This window comes from Thalia democratica, chromosome 3 (genome assembly GCF_965202585.1).
Source record: "Thalia democratica chromosome 3, ktThaDemo2.hap1.1, whole genome shotgun sequence".
Taxonomy (NCBI): domain Eukaryota; kingdom Metazoa; phylum Chordata; class Thaliacea; order Salpida; family Salpidae; genus Thalia; species Thalia democratica.
This window is the reverse complement of record NC_139167.1, coordinates 82,838,894-82,858,631: the sequence shown is the minus strand read 5'-3', so window position 1 is coordinate 82,858,631 and position 19,738 is coordinate 82,838,894. Positions and strand designations below refer to the sequence as shown.

The 19,738-nt window shown below is 26.9% G+C and overlaps 3 protein-coding genes across 3 annotated transcripts; 2 read left to right on the top strand and 1 right to left on the bottom strand.

Annotated features, from left to right (window-relative positions):
• The first annotated feature begins 440 nt into the window (after positions 1-440).
• Positions 441-8,661, top strand: LOC145831882 (chymotrypsinogen A-like). The gene is made up of 11 exons (XM_082939233.1): positions 441-571; positions 3,406-3,520; positions 3,912-3,985; positions 4,685-4,765; positions 5,150-5,239; positions 5,499-5,646; positions 6,229-6,364; positions 6,809-6,920; positions 7,441-7,595; positions 8,028-8,144; positions 8,526-8,661. The coding sequence occupies exons 1-11, from the start codon at positions 544-546 to the stop codon at positions 8,568-8,570; spliced, it is 1,101 nt and encodes a 366-aa protein (XP_082795359.1). The 5' UTR covers positions 441-543; the 3' UTR covers positions 8,571-8,661.
• Positions 8,662-10,646: 1,985 nt separating this feature from the next.
• On the bottom strand, positions 10,647-11,887 carry LOC145832623 (leukocyte elastase inhibitor-like). The gene is made up of 2 exons (XM_082939926.1): positions 10,945-11,887; positions 10,647-10,873 (listed from the first exon to the last, which is right to left on the bottom strand). The coding sequence occupies exons 1-2, from the start codon at positions 11,885-11,887 to the stop codon at positions 10,647-10,649; spliced, it is 1,170 nt and encodes a 389-aa protein (XP_082796052.1).
• Positions 11,888-15,430: 3,543 nt separating this feature from the next.
• LOC145832622 (leukocyte elastase inhibitor-like) lies at positions 15,431-16,677 on the top strand. The gene is made up of 2 exons (XM_082939925.1): positions 15,431-15,492; positions 15,573-16,677. The coding sequence occupies exons 1-2, from the start codon at positions 15,431-15,433 to the stop codon at positions 16,675-16,677; spliced, it is 1,167 nt and encodes a 388-aa protein (XP_082796051.1).
• The last annotated feature ends 3,061 nt before the right edge of the window (positions 16,678-19,738 follow it).

The following is a 19,738-nucleotide window of genomic DNA, read 5'->3' as shown; positions in this document are numbered from 1 at the left end:
TATGGAAAACACAAGCATAAAAAGGGTTTAATATTAAAGTATCTATAGTTACATTAATAAACAGTAAATCGTAAGATTTTTTTTAAATGATACACTACTGTTCAATTTTTTTTTAATGTTATGTATGAACCATTGCAATCATACTAAATCGTTAAAGTTATTTAATTGTATTTTATTTTATCATATAAGTATGAACAATGTGTTAATAGGTGTAGCTTAAATTTTTTAAAGTACTTGATTATGAAAAATCTTTCGAACTTTTAATTTTCTATCTTCCTAAGTAAAAAATTGTTTTATATAAGTTTAATTACCAAAACCATTTTTGTTTTTTTTACAAATAAATATGTTATTTAATTCGATATATTAAACAGTAATTGTATAATTACTTTTATTTTCACAATGTTTTAAATTTTAGTTTTCTTAGCAAATATGCACAAACTATTTTTACTCCTGTCCTTACTACTGCCGTTAGGTCGGTCCCACTGGCTTTATGGAAAATACCGGACAAATACTCCAGCCCCCAAACCCAAGAAAATATTAAGCATGGAATTCACAGCTACAAAGTCTCCATGTTAGTATAAACAGTTTACAATTTGTAAAGAAATAATACTCAAAATTCAGCTTAAAAAATAGTAAATAATAAATATAAATACTACTGAATAACTTTGAAACTTATAAAGCTCTAGGCTTTTATAAGTAACAAGTGAATATAAAAAAGATAAACTTTAAGAATGTGATATATTGAACTTTTGAAATCTATCATTTCACTGTAAAATTTGTTTCGAATGTTATCTTGTATCTGAGTTTCAATTTTTTTCGAACTTATCAATAGATTAAATTATGCACTAGATATTTTTACTAAAGATAGTGAGCTAAATGTCGTTTAATAACTAGTTTGCTACTTTGAGTATTGTGTAGGATATTAAAGCGATTATTCAGTAAAAAGCTCTTTATGCAATAGCATCGTTTATACTTTAATCATGTAAAGTGTTTTTTTGAATTTATTGAAATATAAACACATAAGTTTTGTCTCTCAACAATAGACATATTGTAAATACTTGACCAAAATTTATTTAATTCAAACTATGGAAATTATGGCACAGTTATAAAACCTTGATCTTATTGGAGATCTTATTTTAGGTAATATTACATCCTTAAACAAGACCATTAGGTCAATTTACTGTTTATTATTCTATTATATCTCATTATCATTTGTGTTTTTCACAAACTTAAACCATAAAACCTGATAAGTTTATTTTTAGGTTTAATTCTTTTTAAATAATGTTTTTACGTATAGAAAGAATTGTTTCAATTACTTATGATATGTTTTTATAGTATCGTCAGTTTTTAATCTCTTTACATAATTAGAAATATATAAATAATATATATAATTACAAACTGTTTGCTGCTAGCATAAAACTAAACTTTATTTTTACATTCGTTTCAATAATTAATTGATCGTCTCGTAACTATTCGAAGAATTTCAAATTTTCAGACATTTTAAAAAGGTCACTCATCGACGTTGAATGTTTGTAGTCTATACAAAACTACTAACAGCATAAAATTTCACAAATAACTTACCGGATTTACCATATAAAGTTCCTGATGAAATTATACTTTATCATATTTATTTATACAACTTCATCAAAAGTATTTACGTAAATACTTATTTACAAGCCCTTTCTAGCTGTAACGGAAAAATAAAAAAGCAAAAGGAGAAGTTTCGATAAAAAGCATATATATAGAACTTTGTTTAGTATTTATAGTCAAAACACACACAACATAGTCAAATAAAAACCACAAGTTGTAAATTTCATGATCGATTAAAACTTTAATTGCCGATCAGTTCTGTGCTTAAATGCATTGCTCATTTAATATTTACAATTGTTGAGGTTTAAAAGTTTAAACTTTTATTAGAAAAACAAGTTTTAAAATATAATTTTATTAAAGTTTTAGTGTATTTTAGGAAGTTTAGTTCTTTGTTTTTAATAGTATTGTCTTTACATACGTGTGCTATTGAAATTAAGAAACTGACTTTGTTACCTTTAGCAGTTTTTTTTCATCAAAATGACACTTAAAACTACCTAATTTTTAATATAAAAAACACACCAAAATTTTGCTTTTGTCATTTAGTAATTTAAAAAAACAATATTGTTTTTGAAAACCTACATTTATTTTCATAAAATTATTCCAGTTATAAACTAAAGTTTGAAGTATGTTCAACCATAATACTTTGTAACTTAACATCATTGTATGTGCTAATGACATTAAAGCTATTACGTTATCGCAAAACAGTTTGTACACGAACTTCTTAAGTACAGTAAACAAAACAGAAACGTGAAAGTTCTATACTCTTTACCCAAATGTGTTTATCAAACTACATGGGAAAACACCAATCGTGAGAAACTTGTTCATTTAACGAGGTCTTCAAAACCGCACTTTAATCTTTTATATCACGTTCCATAAAGATGAAATAAGTGGTGGTTTTTTTTTTGTAGTTTAAGACCTTTAAGTTAATGATAAGTGTTTTTTGAATACACTTTTGGTTAACGTTAGTCATTTTCTATTTGAACTTAGGCATCAAAGCCATCTCTTAAACAGCCATCATGAATTTTTTAAAATATAAAATCAAAGAATTAAGATAAAAAAGCACATGATTTATACTTGTTTAAAAATCAACTTTATTGTAAACATTACTAAAGGTAAGAATAAGGTTTCTACTACCCAAGGGCGTTTTATGAAAACAAAATGTAATAGCGTCAAAAACATGTTAACTTCGGCCTTTATTTGTAGACATAATTCAAAGATTTCATTTATTTAGAAAAATAACTTGAAATACCAGTTTTAAACAAAAATGTTACAAAACTGCTTTAAAGTCACGAAAATTATTGTAATATAACCTTATAATGTAATTTGACAAACTCAAAATAAATTAAAATTCTATTGAATTACAATAGTTAAGTAATTGGTTAGTCTAGTTGACAAACTACTCAAGTTTTTTTCACGATAGTGCTATTGAGATGCAAGTATTTTCTAATTGAAAAACGAAAATATTTTCAAATCATTAATCGTTAACACATATAAAAAAAATAAAAAAAGTTTTATTTTTTCATTTAGTTCTAAAAAGTTAAGAACAACAAAACTAGTTATAAATTAAAAAAAAAATAATTTTCTTATTTTTTAAATATTCTTCACTTTTGCTTTATCTGAACTGTTCAGAAAATCTTTTGTTTATTAACTTTATTTTTGTTTACAAAATAATTTTTTCACATTTTTCAAATATTCGCTCTAAAACGTTTTGAAACAAAAAGTAAACTTTATTCTAAGACCGTTTTAAAATGAAATTTATATATAAAGTAAATCTAAACTATTGTTCAAAAATTTAATTATTGTTTTATTTTCCAGTTTTCATGAAAGACTCGGGAGCGTCTTTGGATATGAAATCGTTCAGAATGACGGATAGTGACATCATAATGAACTGCAATGTCGGGTTGAGGAAGCCGTGTGGTACAGATAACGAGTTAGTCTAAACATTTTCCCGCCAAAATTTTTTTAATTATATGTTAAACAGTTTTAGATATAAACGAGTAACTTCTAATCAAAACAATTTATTATTTTATTTATCTTTATTTTCCCGCCAAAGAGTACAAAATTTTTGTGTTTACTAGAAAACAAAAACGTTAGACTTTTTTATAGTAAAACCAAACATGATAAAGTGCTATCTGGTAGTTAAATCAAAATAATGTTTACTAAACTTTTCAGGTTGTAAACAGAAAATAAAAATGTAACTTTGTGCCTGCCTGGTCTCATAGTTGCCATAATTTTAATCGGTATAAATCTAGCTGTTGTAATCACAACTATAGTTTTTTCTTTTATTTTTAACACTTCAAATCAATTTAAACTTGAAACAGGAGGGACTGTCACAGATGGAAGTGCTGCTGGGATCCGAATGCGAGAATCAAATGTTCCAAATCTTACTTCATAAGTTTGTTTTCATTTTGATAAAGTGAATGTTAGTATAGCTTAACTTATAAGTTTGTTGTTGTTTTTCCTGTTTATAAATTTAACGTTCAATAGATTACTTCATGAGTGTTTTTATTTTTATATCAAAAACTTAAATTTTCAAAATCTTAGTTCATGTTTTTGCTTTTACTTTATTAATAGTAATAGTATTGTTTGTTGAACGACTAAAAATACGCTCAAAATGTTTGGTCCAAGGACCTGGTGTACAAAAAAACATTTCGGTTATCGAGCCGCACACCAGAACAGTTCAATTTCATGTCCAGGGAAATACAATGCAAAATTTAAATGTTTAAAAACTTAAAAAAGTATAACTGTAACTCTATCTGTATATCTGTTACTTATAAGTTTGTTTTTGGTTTGAGTTTTATAGTTTAATGCTAAAAGCTTATTTCAAAGCTTGTTTTTGTTTTAGTAATGCAGAAGGTAGATGTTAAAAACTTGTTTTATTAGTTTGGTTTTATATTTTAATTCAAGCTTGTTTTGTTTTACATTATCTGGATCAAAAGTCTATATAACAATTTAGTTAAAAACTCTTTTATTTTTACTACTTCGACTCAAGGCTTCTAGTTTTAAATGTAACTGCTTTTATTTTCATCTAGAAAAATTTACTTCAACCAAAATATATTAATTTTAATTTTTTGATTCAAATTATTTCCCACAGTTACGGATCCGAGGGTTTGTGGCAGAGCAGAGGGGCCTCTTTTCCCAGGAACTTCCAACGAAATTGCTGAAAGACCAAGACGTTAGTTTTTACCGCTAGTTGATGTAAGAGAGAAGTAAATTATAATAGTTTTGTCCATGGTATTTAGTGTAGTTTGGTGTAAAGTATTTTTATGACACCAAACTACACTGTTTTTTGTCAAACTAGTCAAGGGTGTTTTGAAACTAATAAAAGTTTGTGTTTATTAAAAAAAACTTTTTTTGAACTTTAGCTTTTATTAACCCTGATGAGTTTTAAATTTTACTGTAATAAATTTTTTCAAATATCCTGTGTTAAATTTACTTGGTCATGTTGTGTTTTTTGCTTTCAACTATAAATTTAATTTAAAAGTAATGAAACGCAAATCATGATTTTTAGTACAACTTTACTTAACTAAGTAAAACTTAACAAAATAACACTCTACAGCTATGTACGACTTGGAGAACAATTTTCTCGAAATAATAATAATGAAAGTGGCCGGGGCAACTAATCAGCAAATAATCAGCAGAATCGTAAGTAAGTAAAAATTAGAAATATTTAATAGAACCGTAAGTAGAAACCAACAAACAGTTTTCAGAATCATAAGTAAGTATAAGTTAAATACTGTTTGATTCAAAAACTGTATTGATTTTATACAAATAAACGTAATTTTTAATGTTTTTAGGAAAGATTTACTAAAAATTCTTCATTCTCTACATCTTACATAAAATATTACATTAGTACTTAAACAACATTAAACAGCTAATACTTTATAAAATCCCCCAAACTAAAACAGACGGGCTTCCAACCACCACCAAGGACTGGCCGTGGATTGCCAGATTGTACGAGAGAAACGACCCGTCCACCACTATTTGCGGTGGAGCCATCATCGCCACCCAGTGGATACTGACCGCCGCCCATTGCTTGACAACCCTGGACCCGAGGTTACTTGTTAAAAATTATTTAAGTATGTTTCAGGTATAAAAGAGTAAAACCATACTTGTTAAAATTAATAAAGGTCGAATACATTAACATATACCTACTGCATAGTTTTTATTAGTTACAAGTATGTTTCTTGATATACCTAACTAATAATGAAGATACGTTTCGTTACGTTTTGATTTTAGAAAATTGTACATGTAAATTTTTCCTATATTTAAACAAAAGAGTTAATTTTATCTACCATTTTATTGGTCTGCTTTTTAACTTAAACAACTATTGTCATCATAATGTAGATAAAAAAGGACTTAGTTGGTTTTTTGTTTACTTAATTTAATTTTTACTTAGTGTATTTTTTTTTTTAAGTTCTCTAAAATATATTTTTTAAACTGATGCATAATTAATATCTTCAATGATGATCAATTTATAAACAGAGTTGAAATATTTTTCTTAAGAATACGTATTGTTTTTACTTTATGTATCTTTAAAACTTTACTAAACATGCTGAATACTATTTATTCATAGTTTATAATTTTTTTAATAACATATTTACTTTTCTGCAAATAAACTGTTATCTATCCAACCAGTATATACGGAGTCAACGTTGGAGATACAGATTCGTCGATCACTGAACCTGAACAGCAAAATTTCGATGCCCAACTCCTGATAAGGCATCCGGGTTACCAGTCACTAAGATATGTCAACGATATCGCTTTAATCAAGGTGAAAAATTAGTTTCTATAATTATTACAGCATTTTTAACACTAAAAATGAGTATCAAATGCTTCTTAACTGCATATTTTTATTTTGCTACTAAAAACATAGAAGTACTTCGTTTCATAAGTAAATTATTAAAATACTTTAAAACTTACCTTTAAAATTCTAAAACTGAATATTCAATATTTTTAATATTATCTAAGTTGTGTATTTTGACAAAACTTCTAAAAAAGTTTACTAACATTTTATTAGCTAAATAAAGTAAAAAAAGTTTTGAAATCAAAATGATATGCATCTTTTTTCTGATAAAAATTATTTTTTCTTGTTAACAATCTTTACTTTTTACAATCATTATTTTTTTTAGCAACTATTATTCTTTCTAACTACTTTGTAAAAAAGTATAATCTTTTTCACGACTTTTCTCTCTTAACAACATTTTCTTTCCAACAGCTCAACCGGAAGATGACGTACAGTGATTACGTCATACCCATCTGCCTCCCCTCTCAGGGTCTCGAACTCGCCAGCGATTATGACGTGTATTTCGCCGGGTGGGGTTACACCGGTTAGTTGCTTGGTAACTTAAAAATGTTTGTTGTACTTATCTTAATTTGAAACGCAGAAAAAACTAGCCTGATTAAGAAAGAACTTGGTCTTTTGTTGTTTTGAAAAAGACTACAAAAACATTTTAAATTCTTTGCTGTTTGCTAAATTAACTGTTTTATTTTAAGCCAACTTGAGTTACAGTAAAACCTAAGAATAAATTTAAAATTATAACCATTCTTTATATTCAATAAACTAACTGAAAAACTTTTTTTGTACCGTAAAAAATATTTTTTACTAGTTCTATATAAAATGGCAATACGCTTGCTATAGAAAATTTAACCTTTATAACTTTAAAATATTATAATTAACTAAGATCAAAGTTCTAAGCTTAGTTGAAGTATCATAAAGCTAATTCCACTAGTTAAAATTTTATTAATAATTTCACTTTTACTATTAATAAAAAAAAAGTTTTATTTATTCTGCTCTGCTCACAAACTTATGTTGTATGCTGTTTCTAATCCAAAAACCCCCCTCCACAGTACCGAACGACCCGACCAGCGTGTCAAACACCCTCAACGTCGGAGGAGGAAAGTCCATCTTGGACTCCGTTTGCGAGGTCGTTGTCCCGACAAAGCTGCCCGGTGAGGCCAAGTTGTGCCTCACGACCGGAAGTGGATTATCAGATGCTTGCAACGTTAGTTTCATCTAAAAGTTTGTAAAAAAAATTAAATAAAAATAATTTTCTTGTACTAAGACCCTGGTATTTGATTTCTTTTTCTTCTGCTTCTGTAGATTCAATTCCAGCTCAATATTTAAAGTTTCATGCTTTTTATACGTACATTTCCGTTATACATATTCCAAATCGGTTTAACATAGAAAATCTTGTGTTGTAGCTACATGTTCAAACCCTGCACACAAATTAATGTTTTACAATATTCTGTTGGTTTATTCCCTGCTCTATGTTTATTGTTTTGTACTGTTTCTACAAACTCAATCCCTGGTAAATAACAGTTGTTTTGCACGGTTTCTGCAGGTTCACTGACTACTTAATAAATTATATTTTATACTGGCTTGCAAGATGATTTATTCCCTGTTAACCTCTTAATGTTTTATACTGTTTCTGCAGGGTGATTCCGGCGGTCCGGCCACTGCCCTCATCAACGAAAAGTTCTATCTGGTCGGTCTGACGTCATACAGCGACAATACGAACTGCAATTCTGGAACGCCAGGTGTATACACTAAAGTTCGTGAATAATTGTTTTGTACTTAAGTTTTTAATAACAATTCCTATGAAAAATTTTGTATATTTTAGATTTAAAAAGTTTACCTTAAGCTTGAAGTTGTTTATAACTTTTTTTTTTTGATATTTAAGCTTTACTAAAAAGTTTTAGTTGGCAAGCGTTATTGTTCACACATGATTAGTTTAAAAGATGTCTTTAAAATTACTTTACTTCACTTAAAACATTGTTTATCTAATTGACATAGCTTTATAAACAATTTTATAAATAATTCGAGTAATTCATTTTAAGTTGCAAAACAATGAATCTACTAAACGAGTCGAACTTTTTTTTTTAAATTAGAATGTGCTTAAGTGAGCTTTTTAAGAGTTTTAAATATTTTTCAGGTCAGTGCATTTAAAGATTGGATCTTGGCAAACATTGGGGCTTAAGGTTGAGAAATAAAATTTTAACTATTAAGTTTTTTACCAGTTTTGTGTAAAATTTCATAACTACTAATTCGTCAAAGAGCTAACTTTAACCAAGCTACCAAATTTGTAAAAAAATCAACTCTCGATGTTTAAAGTAACTTCAAGCAACAAAAATAAATTAAATCAAAAATTTTTAATAACAAAAGTATTTCATTTTTTAATACTTATATCAATTACTGGGTTCTATTTCTTTAATTTTACAAATAATTTTTAACGGACTTAACAATGACAGTATTTCTTTCGTATATCTTAACATTGACAGTATTTCTTTGTCGCTTTCTTTTTATTTATTAAACTTTGTAACACTTTTAAAGCTTTTTTACTAAACTTTACATTTTTAAGTAAAAAGATAAAAAAAAAATTGTTTTATAAGTGCAACCAAAATCGGCCTTAAGCTGAGTCTTTTTACTTAACAAAAATTATACCAAAGTTTGTAGAGTTTAAAAAAATCAAAGATTATACAAAAAATAATTAGCATTGAAATTGATTAAACATATAATTTAAAAAACGCTTTATATAACTCAAGATTTTTAAACTTATTTAGCCATACTTTACAAACATATCTAAACTAATTCTGAACATGGATTAAATATACTTGTTTTTTTTATATTTATGCATAGAATATAAGCTAGATAAATTTCTTTAACATAATGATTCCCTAAATTCATTTCCATTATCCCCCCTTTACTCAGGAACTGACAGGTTTTAATGTTCGCAGGAAAAATACAAAACAAAAACCTTATTGGGTAGAAGCTGTAGTTTTAGTTACAATGTTAGGCTCTTATACTCTTCACTACAAGCCCCTGAATATCTAGTATAAATTAGCTGTTGCCGCCTAACCAGTTGGATCTTGGGTTAATTTAGTAAAGCGTTTTACTTCCTGTACTTTTTATACTTGCTGTTATAAAACGAGGTATAGGCAAAAACAAAACTTAGAAAAAAATTCATTAGCTTAAGAAACAACTAGGATTTGCTAAAAAGGGCCTTAAAGAAAAAGGTCGAAGTCCTCTTCAGCTTCTGTTGGATTTTGTAGGTTCACCAAAACACTAAGATTTAACTACAGATAAAAAGTTTAAGCAGCCAAATGCTGACAACTCAACTTCCAAGACGTTGTCAATTTTTGGTGTTGACGTTCGTGCGTTGCAATCTAGTGTTTATTGAATAATGGAGAAAAGTTATTTATTAAGGGCTTGTATAGATCAACATTTTATCAGTAACGCAACCATTAACTTTTTTTTTTGCAAAAAGCGCTTTGGAATTAAAACAAATGCTAAATTTTAAGTACTAACAAAAAATTTTATGATGCTGTAAATAACTATTGTAAACTTAGTAAGTAGTCTGAATAGATTAAACTTTCATAAATTAAAAAGTTATTAATGCCAGTATATTAAGATGTTAAGTATTTAATTAAGTAATTAAAGAATAAATATTAAATGTTATTATGCACTAAGTGTATTAATGTCTTTAATTTTTTAATTTCTATTAAATAAAAACTTTTGCTTATTTTTTATAGGAATGAAAAAGAGAATAAATTGGTTTGACAAAAATTTGTGTTGAACAATTTAATTTACAGCAATAACATAACTGAACATAATTACAAGCTTTTATTTGTCCGGTTAATTTCAACTATTTTAAAATTTGAGCGTTCTTTTATTGAACATATTGTTATGAAAGTTGTTTTTTTTTTGCTTCATCATACTTATACAACTAACGATTATATTTATGGCTACATCAATGGTTTTTTTTTATGCCACAATTTTATAATAACTTAAATTTTGTTAAGACGTATTTTATAACTCTCATCTAGTATATATTATTTTCAATTGAACTTCATTGATCATTAATTAAAAAACATGTCTATTTAGTTTCCAAACTTTAGTTATATAATCAAGACCACATTCTTTACTATATTTAGTTTATTTGCAACTAACACAAAACCAAAAAAATTTTAAACAAAACTTACATCATAACAAAAAATCAACCATCGAAAACGTAACATAAATCATTTTAGAGAGCGCACTTTAAGTGCAAGTATCACTACAACGAAGTAACTTCTCCAATGAACAAAGTCAGATTTTTGTACAAAATCAAAAACACAAACGGATGGTTAACTTCGAAAGGAATCGGCTGAGGTTTGTAGCGCCTTCTTGCTTTTATAGGCACACAACGATTGTAAACTACTGTTGCTGCAGCAGCTTCAGTTCCTTCTTCACTTGTTTCAATAAAAGCTTTGTGAACAACTTCATCCACGTAAAGATTGCGGTCTGGTAGCCGAGCTTATAGAGACATGGCGGTCAAATTTGCTTCAAAAAAACTTCATCTACTTCCAATGAACGCAGAGTTTTCTTTAAGTCAGCTTTATATTCGATTTTGAACTTTGGCATTGTCAATACAACATCCTCTTTGCTAAACGTTGCATCGTCTTTCAGGCTTTCTATGGTTTTGTCATCTAGTTTGTTGATAACTTCGTTTAATCCAAAGCGTTTATTCGGTAGAATAATGAGCATTCTGAAGTTAGGTTCCTTGTATGGTATTTTCAAACACCTAACATCGCTTTCACTAACAGATCTGTACAAGTAGTGATTTCTCTGATACATCATCTTAACAAGAGATGTTTTCTTTCCCGTACAATAGAAAAAATTGTCTTTGGTGCTACTTTTTTTGAACTTGTCATACCAATCACCTTTGAAGTAGATACAACTGACTAGAACACATGCAGTATCAGATTTTAACTCACCTAATATATTTTTTATCTTCCCATTAGTACAATCTGCAACCCAATCATTGATTGTTTTTGTGCACTTTGGTGCATTTTTCTTGTAGTCTAAAGTTTGTATATGGCATTTAAAAGCATTTTTTACTTCGATTTTGTACTTGGTTATCATGTTGAATGTCTTTGAAGGAAAGACAGAATTGGCAAGTTTGATTTGTAAACTGCTGGAGTTAGAACGGAGTACATTGTTCATTGACTTTAGCTGAGAAACCAGATTTTCATCTACTTGAACTCCCAGTGCATTTTCAATTTGCTGCTTGGTTGATCCGTTAGCGCCTAGTAGTAGCATAGAAAGAGCAAGCGAAATGCTCAGTGGAGAAATGAACATGTTACTATTTTCATCGGGGCTTTCGCAAAGCTTTTTGAAGAGGTTTACATCAAACGAATTGAAATTGTTCTCATCAAAGTTTTCAAAAATATTGCTGGAGGGATTGCGTTCAAACAAGCTGGATACAGTTTCACCGAAGCCTCTAAATAAGTCGTTGATGGAATCCAACAAACTCATACTAATAAAATAAAAATGACGCTGAAATAGTACTTAATTATTACTAACCGATTATAGGCAGAAAAGTATCGCACCAGAACAAAAACTTTTGATGACATAACATTGTAATCCCAGTTAAACTTCATTATATATATTTTTTGGTTCGACTATTAATTTTATACATAACTTGTACTTTTTTTTTAATCTACGCAAGTAAATAAATAAAAAACTAGTTTTAATATTAGAAAATGATAAAAGACTTAAAAAATTTGTTTGATAAAAAAAAACTTAAAACAGCTGATATAAGTATTTATTACTAAAATTACACAGTTGAAAACACCATTTTTCATAATACTATTATATTATAAATTATTAGGTAGTTCATGTTAGAATAGGCAACTAACAAGTAAAACATTTTATAAAGCTTCAGTCTTAAAGGAAACCAAATAATTTAATTTATCTCAAGTGTAAACATTGTCGCCATATCTTATAACACTTAATTAATTTAGCTTAGATTACATTTCTTTGAATAAAAAATACATGAATCTTAAGAAAACTTAAAAAAATGTATATATAAAAAGGTTTCATTTTTTATTGTTAGATGAACAATAAAATCTTATGACACTAAATACTCCATTTAGTACAATTTATAATAAGACTACAAGTAAATTATTAAAGACAATACTATAAACAATTTAATCAAGTTATATTTGTTTCAAGCTTATCATCAGTATTCAAAACTCTAAACAATTCTGTTTTTGACCTAGTTCAACTGTTTACCATTGTTATAAACAGAAAAAGTTTTACAAAATTATTAAGTAAGTTTAAATACTAGATTAAAAAATATATTAAAAGTAATTCCATTTTATCTAAGTTCAGCGGAAAGTTTTATACTTGTGTAAAAGTTTAGTAGTTTTAAGTTGTTTTATTTATACATGTATATACATATTTGAACACACAACTAAAATTATATATTATAAAAACTATTTTTTATCAGTTGTTGGACTTTTAAAGAACTTTAAAAGTTTAGTAATAAAGAAGTATTTTTGTTGTCTTTCTTTGAACTTCATTTCAAATTAAATGAATGAGCTATTAATGTTTAATACTTAAATTTTTATATAACTTCAATTATAATTTTTAACTTATTTTAAGTACGATAAATAATAAACTAAGCAGTTTTTATAAATAATCAAAGGACAGAACCTCTTTTTTGCTTACTTTTTTCTGTAAGAGGATATACTGTTGCAAGTTAGTTGTTGCTGCCTTACTTTTTATCGCCCCAATGAGTTTGTATAACCACATTTTTTTAGGAACCCCAGAATATCTAGTGTATGTTTTAAAAATTTTTTAAGTTATCTCTGAAACTTTTTATTCTTCATTATACTCCCCATTACAGCGAAGTGTGCAGGACTCTTTTAATTATTATGTTGTTGATGGTTTATATGATTTTTATAAAATTTCTAAAACAATAGTTATTTTTGGGTTGTATTTTTAGCTTTCTTATTTGAATTTAAAAAAATAAGTTGTCCTATTTAAGTGGTTTATGTAAATTTATAGAACTAAAACCTTTTTTGAAAGTTCTTAATAACGTTTAGTTAAAATTAAAGAAGTTTAACATAATAATCTACTCCTAAATTTAATTAAGTAAAAAATCTTACCGCTAACTGTGCTGTACTGAAACAAATTCAAATAAGTATATTTGAAACATTTATTGGATAAATCTCCGTTTATTTTTTTACAAAACTTTAATGAGACAATTGTAACAAGTTTTAGTTATTATAAGCCACAAGGTCGTTTTTAAAAGGAAAACTTAAACTTTTTAAGTTGAAAAGCTAACAAATAGCATCTAGAATCTAAGAAAGGGAAATTCCTAACAAAAAACTATAACTTTTTTATATATAAAACTTAGTCATAATAATTTAATATAAAAAAAAGACTATTAAAACTTATCATTTATACTTAACTACTACATTTTTGAATTCATTATTAAAGGGTGTTATTAAAATCAAAAGTAAGAATTGTTTTGAACCTGCAGAAGCTCAAACAGATTATTTACTGTCCTTTAGCTTATTTAGTGTTTATTAAAACAAAAACTTAAACTTTTTTTTTTGCAAAAACCAATTCTAAAATAGGTATCAATTTTTTTAAAGCTAATGTAAGACTTATATACTTTAAATGAGTAAATAACTAACTTACACTTAATATTATGAGGTTTGTAATGACAAGTAAAAGGTTGTACCAATAATTTATGGCAGGTTTGAAACTTGCAGAAGAAGTTCTGGAGTTAACTGAAAGGGCAGCAGCAACTGACTTACATACTCTTACAGAAAAAGACTATTTTTTGTTAAGTATGTCCTGACTAGCAAAAATACTAATGTATATATACTGAATCAATTAATAGGCTTCGGTTTTTATTACTAACAAAAAACTGCTTAATTATTGTTAATAGTTCGTCAAATTAGTAAAAACTGATTATTGAAATTAGAAAAAAAGTTGTAAGTATTAAACTCTTTTAATTAAATAAATTTAAATTAGAAACAACTCTACAAAAAACTATTTAGTACTAAACTTTTGAAGCTATTTTTATATAGTCGTATAATTAATAAAATTATATTTTTATGATATCTACTTTTGGTAGTGTGTTTATATAAAACTATAAATAAACAAACTACTTCATACTACATAAATATCTATATCTACTGAAATGTTTTCAGCTGTTTTTAGATTACACGGAAGTATTTTTTATTCATCAACAGTTACTTAAAAATTTTGTAAAACACTTTGATTTTTTACTGTTAAATCTATAAATATAGTTAAACTATTGAAGGTTTAAATTAAGCTTAGACTAAATATGATTGATAAAGTTGTTTTGTATTTAGTAATTTACGGGTAATCTCATTTGAAATTTTTTGATATGTAATAAGTTAGTTTAGAGTCATTAAAATCTTGATATTCATCTAAACAAAACATGTAAATTACAATGCAGTCTTAAACTTGGTTAAGTAAGATGATTTTTTATTTGAAATAAGGGTAATATTACCTTTTAAGATGATTTTTACTGTAGGACTTAAAGTTTATTAACAGCTAAATAATTTTTTGACAAGACCAACATAATTAAAAAATTTTTATATGTCTTCAAAACGTTTTTTTAAGGTTTTATTATCACATAACTAAATCTTCTTTCAAGACATTTTAAGCCAAATACTAAAGTTTTAACATCTATCTTTAATAAAATAATATGCTGGTTTTGTATAAGACTGAGCTTAAACTTATATTCTACTTGTTAGTTTCTTTTTGAACACAAATTTTTTGATAGTTTACAACACAAAGTCAGTTTAAAAAATAATATTACCATTTGTGATGAACTTTAAAAAACTTTTATTGCGCCTGTTGGCTCAGTCTACTTTTAAGACTCCTCTTTAGTTATAAGTTAATAAAAAAAAAGTGAAAATTTTATATAGTGTATAAGTATAATACAGTGCTCGCTTTGAATTAATAAACTTTTGCATATTACATAATATTAAATATTGAAAACTGTTTCAGCGTAGAATTTGTTTTATCGGTATGAGTTTGTTAGATTCCATCAACGACTTTTTTAGAAGCTTCGGTGAAACTGTATCCAGCCTGTTTGAACGCGATCCCTCTAGCAATACTTGTGAAAACTTTGGTGAGAACAATTTCAATTCGTTCGATGTAAACTCTTTAGAAAGCTTTGTGAAAGCTCTGATGAAAATAGTAACATGTTCATTTCTCCACTGAGCATTTCGCTTGCTCTCTCTATGCTACTACTAGGCGCTAACGGATCAACCAAGCAGCAAATTAAAAATGCACTGGGAGTTCAAGTAGATGAAAATCTGATTTCTCAGCTAACGTCGCTGAACAATGTACTCCGTTCTAACTCCAGCAGTTTACAAATCAAACTTGCCAATTCTATCTTTCCTTCAAAAACCTTCGATATGATAACCAAGTACAAAAATGAAGTTAAAAATGCTTTTAAATGCCAGATAAAAACTTTAGACTACAAGAAAAATGCACCAAAGTGCACAAAAACAATCAATGATTGGGTTGCAAGTTGTACTAATGGGAAGATAAAAAATATATTAGGGGAGTTAAAATCTGATACTGCATGCGTTCTAGTTAGTTGTATCTACTTCAAAGGTGATTGGTATGACAAGTTCAAAAAAAGTAGCACCAGAGTCAATCTTTTCTATTGTACGGAAAAGAAAACATCTCTTGTTAAGATGATGTATCAGAGAAATCGCTACTTGTACAGATCTGTTAGTGAAAGCGATGTTAGGTGTTTGAAAATACCATACAAGGAACCTAACTTCAGAATGCTCATAATTCTACCGAATAAACGCTTTGGATTAAATGAAGTTCTTAACAAACTAGATGACAAAACCATAGAAAGCCTGAAAGAAGATGCAAAGTTTAGCAAAGAGGATGTAATATTGACAATGCCAAAGTTCAAAATCGAATATAAAGCTGACTTAAAGAAAACTCTGCGTTCATTGGAAGTAGAAGACGTTTTTGAAAAATGTAAAGCAAATTTAACCGCCATGTATCTTGAAGCTCGGCTACCAGACCGCAATCTTTACGTTGATGAAGTTGTTCACAAAGCTTTTATTGAAACAAGTGAAGAAGGAACTGAAGCTGCTGCGGCAACAGTAGTGCATGTTCGTTTAGTGCCTACAAGAGCACCAATGCGCCCCAAACATCAGCCGATTCCTTTTGAAGTTAACCATCCGTTTGTGTTTTTGATTTTGTACAAAAATCTGACTTTGTTCATGGGAAAAGTTACTTCGTTGTAGTGACAATTGCATGTCTTCAAGTGCTCTCTCTTAAATGATGTTTTGTTAATATGTAAGTTTTGTTTAAATTTTGTGGTTTTGTGTTAATAAACTAAATATAGTAAAATATGATGTGTTTCAAAATAATTAAAATTTAGAAATTAGAAAAATAATTGTGAAGTGTTAAAGTGTTCAACAAAGTTTAATTGATAATAATATTTACTGGATGAGAGTTGTGAAAATACTTCAATTGGAGTTGGTTTATTATATTAATATGGCAAAACAAAAACATCTGAAGCCATAAATAGAAATTTAAGCTGTATAAGTAGATTGAAGCAAAAAAAAATGTTTGTATTAAACGCTTGTTACTTAAACTAAAATTTAAAATATTTAAAAGAAACCTGTAAAATGAAAGGTTTTTCATTTGTAAGAGGAAATAATTTAAATATGCGACTATTCAGGTTATTTTAAACACGAAAAATTCTGCAAAATTATATATTTTAGTTAGTTATTGCTGTTTTACTAGTTATCTTCAGAACTTTTTTTGTAAGTTTCAAACCTACCATCAATTATAGCTATGACCTTTTACTCGCATACAAACCTCAGAATATTAAGTGAAAGTTAATTACCCGTTTACTTTTTTGCTGTCTTACTCTTTTAGCATCAAATAAGAAATTAAACTAAAATAAGTAAATTAATAAGCTAGATATCAAAACTTCTACAACTGCCCAACATTTTTAAATCGCTTTCTAGTGTAATTCCCAACGCTTATTAAAAAACATCATTTTGAAAAATCTGTTGTACATTATTTGAGTCACTGTACATTTAGTTCTATATCAGAACAGTTAACTAAGACTCATTTAAATACAAAAAATAGAAGGTACCTAATACTACTAGTATCTTGAAAGAAGTAAAAAAAGCTATAGATCTCATTTACTAATATTTTGAACTGAGTAGTTAAACTTTTTTATGTGCACGTACTAACTTATATTCAGAAAATACTAAATAATTTTAGGAACACACATTAAGTTTAAAGTCTTACAATAAATTAAAAAAAAAAAAATTTTTTTTTAAGTTATCTATGCAAGACATTTAGTTGAAGTTGTTTGATTTTAATAAATACTAATTAAGCTGAAAGACAGTTCATAACAGAGCATCTGCAGATTTAAAACAATTTTTAATTTGGTTTTAATAAATTCTTTAATAATGAACTCAAAAAATGTATTAGTTTAGTATAAATGATCATTTTCATATATAATTAACTGATTTTTAATTAAAACTGGAAATTTTATATATATATAAAGCAATAGTTTTGTATTAGGAACTTTTTAGATTCTTAATGCTATTTCTTGACTTAACAACTTAAAAGTTTTTAAATTTTCATTTTTAACCGACTTAAAATAAGTATTAATTATTATTATTTACATAAGTGTTCTCATAAAAGTTTTGTAAATAAAAACGAACGTTTATACAATAAACATTTGTAGTTTGAAAAGATGTAAACTTTGAAAGTTGCTTGACATGTTTTTTTTGTAATTAGTCTACAAAACATCAAAAAAAAAAAGTTACACAATATTTTTGTTTCAAACTTAAAATTTTTAAATAACTGAAAGTTTACTTGATAGTTTGTCATCAGTCATTTTTGAAATACTATCATTAAAACCAGGATAGAGTTAAACTATCAAAATGCATTTTACTGTTAAATAATAATGCACAGAACATTATAAACGCTATTATCCTCCTAGTAAACAGGAAAATTAAAAAATAATGACAGTAACTGAAAATAGTTTAATAATTTTGAAGCATGTTTTTTTAGTATAAAAAGTAAAATTCAATGTTTTTTTAAGTTAGTACATCTAATCTGAGTTATGTTAGTTTATAACGTCTTATACTTGCATGTTATATTCTCAAAACTAAAGCTTTTTAAAATTTATATAACTTAATTTTTATGATTTCTTCTAAGAATTACCAGGTTAAACTAGTTAAAAAACTAAACTAATAATTTGTTATATAACTCAATATTACTCTGTAAACTAAACTGTTTCCTAAAGCGTGCGTGCACCTGTGCACAAAAATTTTTTTGAATAAATTTCAGTATTGTTAGAGAAGTTGTTGAGCTATTTAGTGGACAGTATTTTTTTTAAACTAAATTGTGACAAACAAGAAAGTATATTGTTTAAAAAGTATTTAGTTAAAATCCTTATTCTTTACACAAGACGTTACTACGAGTACAATGAGCTTTTGTACCATGTACTGGTATTTTATTTTTTAAAGTTTATTTAAAAATAAATATTTTAATTATAAACTTTATTATGATAACTTAGTGTGATAAATTGTCAAGGTACTTTTTTTTCAGCAGTTGCTATATGCCTTGTTATGAAAATTTTTGGTCGAGACTGATTTGCTGAAAATTTATGACAAACTAAGAATATATTGTTGAAATAAGTAATGGCAAGGTTTCAATGACAAGTTTGCAGCAAATTTTCAACAATTCTGAGTAGGATTAAGTAAGAAGATAATATCATCAATAACCAATATTCTTAAATAAGAAAAATATGAGTTACACGATATATTTGACAGTGTACTGGTGTGTTCTAAAATTATAAGAAAACACATTTTGCAAGTTTAAAAAATCTTGAGGTTTGTGCGCGAAAGTATGTGAAAATATTTTTTTATGTGACTTCGTAAGTTTTTACTTTGCAATGTGAAAATAAATTTATGTAAAAAATTTTAAAAGTGTCGTATGACACTTGAAGATTTCAGTCATTTTAAATAGTGCTACAAAAATTTAAATAAGTATATACTTTTTCAAAATTATTTAGGGGTACAAAATTAGATTTAGGGTAGGCAGTTTTCTAATCGGCAGGCCAAATTCACAAAAATAAAGTTGTTTTAGAAAAAATAATCATTATAAAAAAAACTTTTCAAGAGTAAAAATTATTATTCAATAAGCAATATTCTTTACTAAAATTAAGAGCACATCTAAAAACCTTTATACTAAAATGTTCAATTTTATTTATATTCTAGCTAAAAATACGTCGCGTGGTTGTATATGGTTGTACGTTGACCTCTTAATATTTTC

Excerpts from the sequence above, each read along its gene's own strand:
- LOC145832623 (XM_082939926.1), bottom strand. The coding sequence starts at position 11,887 with ATGAGTTTGTTGGATTCCATCAACGACTTATTTAGAGGCTTCGGTGAA. Across the intron at positions 10,874-10,944 it reads TGACTTAAAGAAAACTCTGC|ACCGCAATCTTTACGTGGAT; the intron begins GTTCATTGGAAG and ends CTCGGCTACCAG.
- LOC145831882 (XM_082939233.1), top strand. The coding sequence starts at position 544 with ATGGAATTCACAGCTACAAAGTCTCCAT. Across the intron at positions 3,521-3,911 it reads CCGTGTGGTACAGATAACGA|GAGGGACTGTCACAGATGGA; the intron begins GTTAGTCTAAAC and ends AACTTGAAACAG. Across the intron at positions 5,647-6,228 it reads TTGACAACCCTGGACCCGAG|TATATACGGAGTCAACGTTG; the intron begins GTTACTTGTTAA and ends CTATCCAACCAG.
- LOC145832622 (XM_082939925.1), top strand. The coding sequence starts at position 15,431 with ATGAGTTTGTTAGATTCCATCAACGACTTTTTTAGAAGCTTCGGTGAA. Across the intron at positions 15,493-15,572 it reads GGTGAAACTGTATCCAGCCT|AAAGCTTTGTGAAAGCTCTG; the intron begins GTTTGAACGCGA and ends TAAACTCTTTAG.